Source organism: Dermochelys coriacea, chromosome 21, assembly GCF_009764565.3.
Source record: "Dermochelys coriacea isolate rDerCor1 chromosome 21, rDerCor1.pri.v4, whole genome shotgun sequence".
Lineage (NCBI taxonomy): Eukaryota > Metazoa > Chordata > Testudines > Dermochelyidae > Dermochelys > Dermochelys coriacea.
The window spans coordinates 9744004-9757472 of NC_050088.1; the positions used below are offsets into that span (position 1 = coordinate 9744004).

At 46.3% G+C, this 13469-nt stretch overlaps 1 protein-coding gene across 5 annotated transcripts in view; it reads right to left on the bottom strand.

The window, feature by feature from the left end:
- IP6K3 (inositol hexakisphosphate kinase 3) overlaps window positions 1-13469 on the bottom strand; it is a 48008-nt gene that overhangs the window by 5173 nt on the left and 29366 nt on the right. For 4 of the 5 annotated variants that reach the window (XM_038379499.2, XM_043500287.1, XM_043500288.1 and 1 more), the window contains exons 2-3: window positions 12114-12531; window positions 323-530 (exon numbers count right to left, since the gene is read on the bottom strand). In XM_038379499.2, coding sequence (XP_038235427.1) covers window positions 323-530; window positions 12114-12312 — 407 coding nt within the window. In that variant the 5' untranslated portion in view covers window positions 12313-12531. Of the gene's footprint in view, window positions 1-322; window positions 531-12113; window positions 12532-13469 lie in introns of those variants that run through there. The other variant, XM_043500290.1, reaches the window with a different exon arrangement.

A 13469-nucleotide genomic window follows, 5' to 3' on the forward strand; every position in this document is an offset into this window, starting at 1 on the left:
TTGTTTTGGGGGATTGCGGGGAGAGAAGGCCGCTGAAGCCAATGGCTGGATTCTGATCTAATTTACACTGCAGTAAATCAGGAGTCACGCCACTGGAGTTACACCATGGCAAAACCAGAGCAAGATCCAATGCCAGCCCATTATTTGTTTAGAATATTCCTATGCCAAACATAAGCATCCCACACGCCTGGGCTTCGTGCCTACAAGGCACAGACTATAAATGCGATCAGTCTTGTATTCGGTTCAGATTGCAAGCGGAGCTACTGCTGCTTCAGAGCCCCTCGACTCATGCAGCCCCCTCTTGCTTGCATGAGGCACTCACCTGTCTTTGATGGTCTTTGTGAAAGGTGTCTGTCTCCATTTGACAAACAAGCGCTCACTGCTCGTGGTTGATGTCCGCTTGATCTCCTGCCATAGCATCACCGAATGCTCCTTATCCAAGGAACTGCAGTTTTCGGTCGGCAGGCTGGGGCTGGCTATCAGGCCTAGGTTGCCCAAGCTGTCCTTTCTGAGGCACACAGAGATGATACCTACAAAAGGAGGGAGGATTGTGTGAATGTGGCAAAAATTTCCCTCCCAGGCAACGGGTTGACCTGCACAGAGCCATTACAGACCAGTGGTTGCTTGCATTATTAGCCAGGTGTCATCCCACTCTGTTCAAGGTGCTTGTATCAGAACTTTGATACTTAGCAGTGCACTTACCCAGGGATAGCTTAGTGCTCTAGCAACTGCTGAAATCAGATCCTCTGCCCTGTAAATGTAAGCAGTCCCTGAGCCTCTGGAAAATAGCTGCAGGCTTTTTAGATGCTCCTTTCTCTTCCCCAGGTACTACCATTCCATCCAACCCCCACCTTCCTGGCTCACATGGAAGCTGTCCTGTACATGATGTTCTTTGCATTCTCCACTCCACTCTGGGCATTCATTCTTTCCAAGCTACGTAACAGCTAAACCAACAGGGGCCAGACACAGGATTCTAGAGGGCTTGGCTCGCTGACAAGGAGCCATTCGGGTCTCTCGCTCTTGAGCGGTTTTCCAGCAGCGGGGAACAAAATGAGGGTGGGAAGGGAGGGGGAATCCATGAAACAAATGTCAGTGTGCACGACAGCACGGGAGCTTAGAAGAGCCACGGCTGCAGGAAAAGTGCTGCACGGTCATAAGGAGTTTCAGTAAAGCCCAAGTCAGGAAGTGCCTATTGCAATGATTCCACGGCCACACAGGACTTCATGGTCATCAGCATGGACAGAACTAAGGAATTTCTGTTCCAAAATAATAGGTCTTCAGCATTAAGTCAGATCCATTGCCTGTACCAGCATTGGGGGCTTGTGGTCTCCAAGGGTTCTCCAGGCAGTTGCATCTGAGCAGGTCTAACATTCTGTCCAGGAGAGGCAGACAGAACTCTGGGCTAGGAGACTACAGTTCCAGGCCCAGCTCTGCCTTGACTCAATGTCAATTGTAGCCTCTAATTTTGGATACCTGAGTTTTTGGGAAGCCCAATTTGAGACATCTTGGGCTTGATTTTCAGCAAGGTTGAGCCCCTCACTTGCTGCTGAAGCCTCCCTGTGATTCAGCTTCCCCACATGACAACAAAGACTCTCTTCTAAGGCACAGTGAGCTCTGCCAATGAAAAGTCCTATACAAGTGCCATGCAGAACTGTTGTATATCCATCCATGAATACGTTATATATTCAAATAGCTTTGTTGGCCAAAGGATTTCTCTCTCATTTCTGCAGCTTTCCCCATTACTCTGAGCCAAACTCATCTCTAATGTAACTCCACTGAAGTCAATCTTCAGATTTCTTGTAAGTGGCCAATGGCACTTTTAATGACTGCAAAACAAACAAACAAACAAACCCTACCATTGAAAAATACAGAGGAAGACTGACTACTTAGAAAGCTGGCCTTGAATAGTTTATCAGATTATTTTAGAAACAAGAGCAAGTGTAACAGTATCTTAGCAAAAAGAACAGGAGTACTTGTGGCACCTTACAGACTAACAAATTTATTTGAGCATAACACAATACAGACTAACACGGCTACTACTCTGAAAAGTATCTTAGCAGCGTGACCTATTTATCTTAGCAGCGTGACCACCCTTTGCACTGTAACAAATGGACTGTTGAAGTAAAAGGATAGCCTGGTGACTTAAAGCCTTCCAAATTCCAAAAGGTTTGTGGGGGGTTTTGTAGGCAGCAGCATGAAATCTATCAGTGGCTGTGGAGTTAGCCAATAATGCCCCAGCTGGAGGATGTTGTTCTGATTGCAAACCAAGGAAAATACACAGGGCCAGCTCTGCAAAAGCGTGTGTGCGGGTCTGAACACTGCCCCACAGTAATTACCTTTGTGTATATCAGCTATGCTGGCACGGGCTTGTCCTTCCAAAGCTCTGTATTGTTTTTTCCCTAGGAGTTAAAGACCACCAGGAATGGAAGACTGCCTCTGCAACCACTCCATATTGCCATTGGTGGGGGGCGGGGGGCACAGAAGAGAACACTAATTGGATACATACCTCTCTCTTGCTTGACTTATGAAAGCTTGGAATGATAACCATTAGGCACCATCCTTGAATATTCAAAACATCCCCCAGTATTTTAGCTGTGCAACTTCCATTGACTTTAATAGGCATCAGATGGCTGAACCTTTCTGCCATGCAATCTTTTACATATTTACCCTTCTCTTAGCAAAGTTTTACAACAGGGACCCTTGCCTCAGTGCTTCAAATGACAAATGACTCATGGGCATGGCTTGTATTCGAGGCAGCTATCACCTTTCAGGGAAAGGTTGATTGCAGTGGTCCCCTTGCTAAGGACAGCCCTGATTTGACAGTGAGGACTCCTCTGTCAATTCTTTGTGAACTTCCTCACAGAAGTGCCAGCCCAGGGTCCAGCAGCACAGGCACTGTCAGAGCATTGCCCTTTCAGTATTAGACAGGATTCCAGCCATGTGAGCTTCTCAGAGCAGTGCCTGGTCATTTCCAACTCCCACAATGGTAACTACAGTCCAAAAGCAGCTTATAACAATGGCTTTAGGGACCTACAAAAGCCACCAACAGCAAGAACCACACAACTTGGCAAAATATAGTTCTGGTTTTCCTATCCAGAAATCCCTAGGTGGAAACCTCCCCGTTTCATTACTCTTTGAAAGGAGATGTATTTTTGCAGCTTAGAACAAAGGAAATTCTGTTTGCTGAAGGAAATATGATGAAACAATTATGGAGGCCCCCTTCTTTCCATTTAGAGAGAGATTACCGTCAGAAAATGACTGTGAAAATGGCAGTGTCTTACTCCACTGAACTGCCCCCCTGCTTGTCTTCAAAGTCATATCTGCTGACTTTGCTGACTAAAACAGGTTTCAGAGTAGCAGCCATGTTAGTCTGTATCTGCAAAAAGAACAGGAGTACTTGTGGCACCTTAGAGACTAAAACAAGTGCTTATGGCCTGAATTACGGAGGTGCTGAGCATCTACTTCAGATGGAGTTGTGGGTGCTCAGCATTTCCAAAAATCTGGACCTTACCTTCCCTCCTTCCCCTCATGCTAGCATTGCAATACCAGCACAGTTTAAAGAGGGGGAGCTAGATTTTATTCTGGCTTGTGCATCACCCCCAGAATTGTAAACTAAATTCCAGTTGCCAAATCTGTATTAGAGATGATCATGCAAGAACCAGTAAAACATCCAGTTTGCCTTTCAGAGTCCCAGTTTGAGTTTGCATAGCAGGCAGATAAGAAAACAATTTCATCTAAGCTGAATCGATGCAATCACTGTGAGACAAACGTAAGACTCCTCAACGTTAACTCTACAGTCTGTTTTCAGAGTATATTTCTTATCAAATACATTGTAGCTATATCTCAAATGCTGTGTGCAACATTCAAAAGCTGTCCCAATTACATAGCATCAGATGGTGTAAATCAGCATAATAATCCCATTGAATCATGCTGGTCTTGCCCTATACGTACTATATAGCGTGAAACGGATAGGTCTTAAATATCTTATCTTAATATGAAGATTAACAGGGACGTTTTTCAAAGGTGCAAGGGGCAGTGAGGCATCAAAATTTCAGTGGAATATGGACACACTTGAAAATCCCAGCTTTAATAAATATGTTTTGTTTCATGTTATATAATATTATGGGACTGTGTGAATTTTGCTTATATCTCATAATTGACATATATTGACAAAACAAATATATAATACATGGTTTAAGACATATTGGCTGCTACTGTACTTCTCTTTTATTCCAACTGTGGGTTTATTATCTGAAAGCAAAGCTTTGTTGCATTAAAGTGCTTTCCATTCCCTTCCTTCCAGTCCCACCAAAAATTCCGTCCCATCCTATACAAAGCAAGCTAGGCAGACAGAGTATATTTACAGAAGCTATCTGCATGCAAGCAGCATCTCTACAATTTGCAGGAGCTGTTTTGCTATGTAGCTTGCTGCTACTTCTCTCTTGTATTTATTTTTAAATTTAAAAGTGTGTTTATTTATTGCTATGCGCAATAGGAATCTGAACAGAAGTGGGCCTGAAAAATAAATCCATAATCCTGTAGCCAGCTCAAAACTAGACAGACAGCACTGAGAGACAGGGTGGGTGGAAGGGAGGGAAAACGCTTGTCTCAAGGTCATCTAATCTGCCTGAAATGGGTAAGTGAGCTGCCAAGTCTGTGCAGATGCTCTTTAAAGAACACTAACACGGTGTTGGATTTAAATGATGACATTTGAACAATACCGTGCACAGTGTCATCATTACATAATGGTCCCTAAGCCCCGAGAGGGGCTAACAATAGAGACAGGGGACATCTATATGTGCCAACTGGCGACAGAGGTCTCAAGAATATTCCTTTTGACATTTAACCTTCCCTTCCTCCTTGTTCACCTCTTTCTAATGTGCACAGCCTTATCTTTCCCAGCAGTGGCTCATTCCGTGGGAAGAGACAAAAGCTACCTGTGCTAGCACAATAGATTGGAGAAGGATCACAGCTTTATCACCACTTACTGCAAAACTCATTGAGATGTCACAGGCAAAAAGGAAAAAACAAAACAACACAACAAGGCTGTCTCCGAATCTGCAAGCGTTTGATGCCTTACTACTCCAGGACAAACCCCAGGGTCAGGCTCATGCAGTCCTGCATTCTGGTGAGCTACAGAAAAATGCTTAGAATGCAGGTGCTTTTCCTTGAAGCAGCTATGTGATATTGTCATGTAAACCCACCAGGCCAATGTGTAAAATAGGGATAAAGATATTGATCTCCTTTGTAGAGAGTTGTGAGATTGGTGGGTGAAAAGAGCTAGGTATTAATTATTATTAACAATTATTATTTCACAGAAATTGGACAGTGAAACTCGGCTGGGTCAATTTCTAATCAATTCAGGCTCCAATCGTGCAACTGCACGTGCATGGGTCAGTCCCTTCTTCCACCTGGGGCATCTTAGACTTAATTGGGGCTCTGCATGCATGCAGAGGAAGATCCATGCAGATACAGTTGCAGGATCAAGGCTTTAATTACCACACATTACTTCAATTCTGTGGTGTCTGGGTTGCAAACATGGCAGGGAAATCCATTCTTTCCAACACCAAGCATTCCAAAATCATGGGTCAGTCTCCCCCAAATCAGGAGATTGGTTTAAAAACCAAAGGAATTAAAAAACAAAACAAAAACAATAAAAGTTTTGGGTTCTATTTATTTTTCTTCTGTTTTTTGAGCCTTTAGGGTGCGCTCAGGACATATTTTCAAGCTTTTCTCTGCAATTATAAGGGACATAAACTTATTCTTTTAAAAAAATGAAAGTTGAGTTTCTCACCTAATCACAGTATTCCAGGAGTTGGGGCTTTCAGAAAAACACTAAGTTTCATGCGACACAATACCACAGTGAGAGTTGGCATCGCTGGAAAAATTTGGGGAGGAAAAAGTAATTTAAAGACTCATGCAATGGTGGGTTAAAATGAGATTTTATAGAACATTTGGACTTGCACTGAACAGGGTGTGTCCCTTTAAACTGCAAAGTAATGAGAGTCAACTCATAAAACAGTTAAAACCACGGGGCATTATGGCGGATGTTGCACAGACGGGGTATTATGGTGGATCTTGCGCACAGAAAGAGTTTGTTGCTTATTTGGAAGGCAGAGAGGGGTCATTTCTGACCTCAGAAAGATTAGCCTTTGACACAGCAGCTGATTTTATTTGTTAGAAGATAGCTGGTATTATGTGTCTGGTTATCTAGAGACCCTGACAATGGATCCCAGGAGCGTAGGGAGTGGAGAGAGTGGAGATTTGAGTATGTGAAAAGTTTAGTCTATCCCTGCTCCGATTTCTCATTCCATCAATGTCAAACCTCAGCTGCTGGTCACCGACATCCAGTCAACAAGTGCTGGAGATAAGGGGCAGATCCTCAGTGGGTGGAAATCAATAAGGCCCCATTGACTTCAATAGAGCTATGCTGATTTCCACCAGCAGAGGATCTGGCCTAAGGTTTGCATAGTCAGTGGGCTTCTGTGAAAGTTACCAATGACCCATCAGGAAGAGGGCTAAAGGACCGATAGTAGGAAGGCGATAAAGTCTTTGGAGTCTGACTTTGGAGATCTGGGTTTGATTGCTGGCTCTGATACAGACTCCCGGTGCAACTTTGGGCAAATCACTTAGTCGCTCTGTGCCTCAGTTTCCCTTGTGTAAAAGAGAGATGGAACACTCCTCTCCCTCACAAGCAAAGGACGAAATTTGTTATTGATTGGAAGTCACTCAGCAACAATGGCAATAAGGGGCAAGCAGGAAGGGGTAAACCTTGTGGAAGTTTTCCAAATCTCACTATTATGCTTTGGTTTCACAAAGCTAATTTAAACTCATGTTTTTTCAAGGCTAATCTAATTTTTTTTTAATTATCTTTTTCTAGCTAATGGAAATACTGAGTCTGATTTTCAGAGATGCTGGAAACCCACAGTCTCCATTGACTTCAACTGGTGCTACAATTACTTGTCACCTCTGAAGATCAGGCATGGGGGAATCCTCACCTGTTGTGCAGCCAGCTCTCTTCTCTTTCCATCCATCTGTGGCCAAGCAGAGGGGTGTATTAGATCAGGAGAGGGCATGGCCAGACCATATAGTACACCAGCAATCCCTACATATATAAAGACCTTTAGAGGCGCTGCAACAAACCAGCATAGCTTAGAGCATCCCTGAGCTGTGTCTCTTAGCAAGAGCAGTTCACTCATATCCCGACTCAGACTGAAAGGGTTAATAGATGCCAGCATGCAGGAATTTAACTGAAACTATTATTCCAAAGTAGCCTTTAAAAAAATGAACACTTTCTTTATCTGTGAGAGTCTGGCCAGGCTGGAGGGGCTGACAGCCACAAACCTGTTCGCTCCTCATTGTCCCCGGGGCATCGGGCTAGTTCTGCATCGCAACCCACAGTGGAGTCTCATTAAAAAAAGTCAGGTTATTGCTGAGTGAGGGAACGACAGCTTACAGGCCAGCCTCAGTCATTTCCTAATGAGGGATAATTAAATGCTATCTGTATATAAAGAGAAGTGTATTTCAAGGGCTTACATCCACACATGAACAAAAGGCATCCTCTCAGCACAGAAACTGTTGTGTTATGGGCTGTCCCATCCTCCTGGTTGACAGCATCTCCTCAGAGATAGCTGCACCTCACTGGTTCTCTGTGCTTTGGAATCTTTCAGGACAAAAGTCACTATACAAATGCAATGTATTATTTCTCTCTGGCCTCCGCTATATCTTGTTGGATAAACAGTCACATAGAGCACCATTTGGCTTGGAGGTCTCCAACTTTTACATACATTTCTCTCATTTTCTGCTAACTAGGGGGTCAGAACTTGCTATTCTTACTCAGGAAAAACACACAGGTACTGGGTTCTAGGAAAGGAATGAATGAGCTTCCATTTTGTTTGGCTCGCTTTTAAAGCTGGTGAGGCTTCAGCGCCCACAGATTGCACAATTAAAGCCGATGGAGAATGTGTGTGTGTGTGTGTTTAAAAAAGGGTCCATGTGTATTAAGTTAGGGGAGGAGTGATAAGGCCTATGTAATGTGTACTGAGTTAGAGGAGAAATTATAACGGACATGTGTGCTGTGTATACGGAGAAATTATCAGCTGGGTTGCTATGGGTGTTGGGTAGGGGTGTGGACTGAGTTGGGGCAACCAGATCAGGCCCATTTCTCCAGCACACCAAAAACTCTCCTGTAGAACCCCCTTCCCGAGCCACTGGCAATAAAGCAACAGGCATGTAACTCATGCTGCTGACATATAATCAGTGACAATCCAGCTGCAGTTCAAGTTTGGCACAGGTGTGCGCTTAGCTCAGTTAGCTGGCAGCAGGCAGATATTTGGGAGCACCATGTGAGCTTGCTACAGCAAGAGACAGAAGCTCAGTGATAGTAATAATCCTTCTTCTACAACGGGCCCAGTGACATGATGTACCCTCCCCACCTCACTTCCCTCCCCAAGCTGCTTCCCTCCCTTCTGTTGGGCCACCTGTGGGGAAGCGCCTGCTGGCTGCAGGTACCCAGGTGCCAAGCTCCTCGCAAGCTCATTAGTTCATGTTAATCTCTGCAGCAGTTCAGAAGCAGGAGAATAACGGCGCAGGGTCCTTGCTCTGCGCGCTTCCTAGCACGGAAGCTCTTACCCCAGCGGAAGGCCAAGTGACAAGGAGGGCAGAGTACAGAAAGCTCAGTCAGGGTCACAAGGCGGGGGGGGGGGGAATTAGGTGTATTATTAGGGGAGAGAAATTACCAGGGATGTGTGCCAGCTCAAGGTCAAGACAGCACAAGCCTTGGATGGATCACATACGCCCCCCCTTATGGCGTGAGCAGTGCCCAGTTTGTGCTGGGCTCTCAGCACAGGGGTGACTTTCACCCTGAGGGAATGCAGACAACTACAAAAGCAGCTACTTAGTAAGGAGAAGTGGCAGGAGGTCTCTGAAACAGGCATGCTCCACAGCCAGCCAGCACAAGCCCCGCTTTCCATCGCCTCTTGTTGCAGCCAAAATAAAACCCTCCAGGAGAAATGCTTCAGGAGGAAACTTGCTCGTCCAACAACTATTTGCTGCTGTTGCTGAGGCAGCCACTCGCTTCGCTGGCTGACAGTGATGCCCAGCCAGGAGGACAGTTTCTCCCAGGCTAGTCGCTGGCATCTCATTTACGCAGACGGCACGTGAGCACTGATATGCCACCAGGCTCGTGGTGATTCAGTCTCGCGTTACCAGAGCCGATGGGCCGCGTCAGGTGGGAAGAGGCTCTGCACGTGAAACGGGGATGTCTTTGGATGTTCTCGTCACCGCCACGTGCAAACGGGCTTCCCCCTCGTCCCCTTTTCCTTTTTCTGCCTCTTCGGGAAAGATCATGCGCCCTCCCCTCCTCTTGCACCGCCTACTCCTCCACCTCCTCCTGGATCGTAATTCAGCAGCCTCACCCGCCTCCCGGCTAGACTGCTGCCACCGTGGTGACCTTGGCCCAGAATCCTGACTATCGCGTGGGCTGAAGCTGACAGCTTGACACCTGCCACAAGCGCTTGTTCTCCCTCGAGCTGCTCTTATTGGGCCTGGTCTGCCCATAGCGTGGACCTGTTTAACTAAAGGTGTGAGGCTGCACCCACGTAATTAAACTGGAGCAACTTTGTGTGTGGACATCTTGATATCGGTTTAAACCTGGCTCACATCCGCCTTGCTTGCACCTCTTAATTCACCTACATGAGCCAAGTTTAAACTGGAGTAGAGTTTCCACACACAAAGGGCAAATCTATACAACAACAATAAGTTGACTTCAGTTACGTTGCTGTACAGCCACCGCAGTAATTGAATCGGTTTTACACATCCACACTATGCTTGTGTCGGCAGGGTGTGTCCTCACCAGGAGCACTTGCACTGATTTAACTGCTAGTGTGGGGCATTGTGGGGCTGTTTCTGAAAGGCAGCAAGAGTCGATGAAAGCAACGCAGTGTCTGCACTGACACCGTGCTGATCTAACAACATTGACTTAAGCGCTACATCTCTCACTCTTTGCAAATCATGAGTGGTGTGAAGAAAGTGAATAAGGAAAAGTTATTTACTTGTTCCACTAATATAAGAACTAGGGGCCACCAAATGAAATTAATGGGCAGCAGATTTCAAACAAATAAAAGGAAGTTCTTCTTCACACAGTGCACAGTCAACCTGTGGAACTCCTTGCCTGAGGAGGTTGTGATGGCTAGGACTATAACAGGATTTAAAAGAGAACTGGATAAATGCATGGAGGTTAAGTCCATTAATGGCTATTAGCCAGGATGGGTAAGGAATGGTGTCCCTAGCTTCTGTTTGTCAGAGGGTGGAGACACAGGCACCGACTCTGTGGGTGCTCCAGGGCTGGAGGACCCACTGGGAAAAATTGGTGGGTGCTCTGCACCCACCGGAAGCTCCTCACCCTGCTCCCCCACCCCAGCTCACCTCTATCTCCACTCTGCCTCCTCCCCTGAGCGTGCCACTGGGTCCTGCTTCTCCCCTCTCCCTCCCAGCGCTTGTGCCAAAAAACAGCTGTTTCACACGGCAAGCCTGGGAGGGAGGGGGGAGGAGGAGGAACATGGGGTGCTTGGGGAGGAGGCGGGGCTGGGGTGGGGATTTGGGGAGCGATCCAATAAGGGCAGGGAGAGGCGGAGTTGGGGCGGGACAGGGCCGGGGTGGGCTGGGGGGGCACGAGCACACACCGGCGCTGACAAAAGTTGGCGCCTGTGGGTGGAGATGGATGGCAGGAGAGAGAGATCACTTGCTCATTACCTGTTAGGTTCACTCCCTCTGAGGCACCTGGCATTGGCCACTGCCAGAAGACAGGATACTGGGCTGGATGGACCTTTGGTCTGACCCGGTATGGCCATTCTTATGTTCATGAACAGTCCACCAAATGCATCCGATGAAGTGAGCTGTAGCTCACGAAAGCTTATGCTCTAATAAATTTGTTAGTCTCTAAGGTGCCACGGGTACTCCTTTTCTTTTAGTTAACCTTTGGATAGCTTCAAATGACTCACTAACTCAAACACCCAAGCTCCAAAAGGCGGCACTTGGCCAGAATTCACATTTCTGTTGAGTGATGCTTTCCCAGCAGCACTAACCTCTAGAGAGTCCAGCCAAAACCCCTGTTATCTGGAGGAATCCTACCTGGAATTCAGCAAGCACTGAGGCTTTATCACTTACTCCTCTTGTTAAAATTCACTGCTTCAAAGATTCAGAAGGGACCATTACGAGCAGCTAGTCCGACTTCCTGCATAACACAGGGCCATACAGTGATTCCAGCATCTAGCCCAATGCTTGTGGTGGAACAGGAGCATTCTTTGTTAGAAAGATGCCCAAGCTAGACATCAGAGATGATCTGCTAGTTTTTAGAAGCCAAGATAAAGAGGCTGATTTTAGAAATCCACACAACTTTCTATACAGTGATAGCAAGACTGAAAGAGAGTGTGTATAAGAACCATCCAGTGTTGCTAAGAATGTTGAGAAAGTCTACTAAGTGTTGGAGATTCCAAAGAGCAGACCTCCTTTACACACACATTCTCTCTCTCTCTCTCTCCCTCCCTCCCCCCCAATTTGCCCATCCTCAATGACGCCATTAAAATTGAAGGACAAGAGAAACAGCCTTTTTTGAAGATGTAAAATGTTAGGATAGCATTTAATTTTTTTCTATGTAATGCGCTACTTGCTTCCAGTGGGGACTAAGAGTCAACATACGACAAGAAAGGATGTTCTTGCGTTATTTTCAGTCCCACTGGAAACAGCAAGTACCAGAGAACTCAAGAGATACAACCTGATGTGATCACAGGTTTCAGAGTAGCAGCCGTGTTAGTCTGTATTCGCAAAAAGAAAAGGAGTACTTGTGGCACCTTAGAGACTAACAAATTTATTAGAGCATAAGCTTTCGTGAGCTACAGCTCACTTCATCGGATGCATCCGATGAAGTGAGCTGTAGCTCATGAAAGCTTATGCTCTAATAAATTTGTTAGTCTCTACGGTGCCACAAGTACTCCTTTTCTTTTTAATGAAATTATGGGTCACTAACATCTTTTCTTTTGATCATGGCTACTATTAGTAAATTCTCCCTCCCCAGCTCCCACAGTTCTCTCCTGGATCATCCAGCTCCTCCTTACCTTTGTACTGAGGCGTGAACTGCTTAATGGCTGTGGGGAGCGACTCATAGAACCACTGTTCCTGGGAGATGAGGGGTTTGCAGACAGTGTGCTCATCATATTTCATCATGCTCATGTGGCCCCCAACCTGATGGATGAATGGCTCCAAAAGGACCGCTTTCCTGGGGTCCCCCGTGTCCAGTTTATTCTGCACCACCATACTATCCGGAGACCCGTGGGCCAACTCGTACTTGGGCCAAGGCGAAACACGCTCCTTGACGGAAGTGTCCTCTTTTTTTTAGTAGCAGTGAACCGAGGTCTGTTGCGGGGAAGCAACCAGAAGATGGGCTTGGGTTTATCAGTCCCAGGGGAGCCTAGATCTTTGCTGCTTTACCACAAATAGGTCTTCTGGCTTCTCAGCGCGCTATAGAGAACGTCTCTGCAGACTGAAGGATAAATACAGAATGTGAGAAAACAGGAGCAAATCACTTCCAAACACCTTCCTGGTTTTCAGTGGAGCTCTCCCAAGGCTAAGGCTGCCTCCAATAGGTCCCCCTATGCTCCAGCATACATCACTCTCCAGCCCAAGAGAAGCCTCCCATGCAAGCAGAGAGAGTTATACATTGAAGGCATGTGCAAATCCCACCCTTATAAGGTGAGCTCTATACATGCACATGGCTGGAGTCCAGGGCTTGAGCTGCAGATCCAATTTAAATCTGGTGGAGGGGGGCAAAAAAAGTTGGGAAGGGCAATCTAAGAGAGCTATCGGGTTAATGTGGCTCCCTCTGAGATTAGCTAGATCAAGGCATTCCTCCTGCCAGCTAACACCAAGCTATGATCTTGATGCTCCTTTCCCCTCCTAAAGGTAACCTGAGGTTAGGATAATAATCCCAATCTGCTAAAACCACGTTGTTGATGAAGTTCTCAACCTTTTCTCAAGTTGTCCCAAGGTTAGGACATTCCCTGCCAGTGGGTTATTTATAAAGACCTCTGTACTCTGGAAATCCCTGTGAAGGACATTCTCACACAAAGCCTACCTCCCACCCCCTACCCTTCCTCAGGAAGCTTCTCCACCTCCTACCCTTAGAGAAACCTCAGACCAGGACATTCCTTGTCAGTTAACATTAGGACATTAGTAAAGGTTTCCCTCCCCCTTCCTAAAGGAGGCTGTGATCAGGATATTCTACGTCAAGATGGAACAGTACTGACATTAACACTGACCACAATCTACAGCTAAGCTGATAAACAGCTCCCACCCCGAATCCCCCCGCACCTCTCCAAGACATACTCCATTCTGGGGTAAAACATAAGGAAACCCACAACTCGTACATGCATTACGCCAAAGGGCCTGATCCTGACCCCATAGGAGCTTTCCAT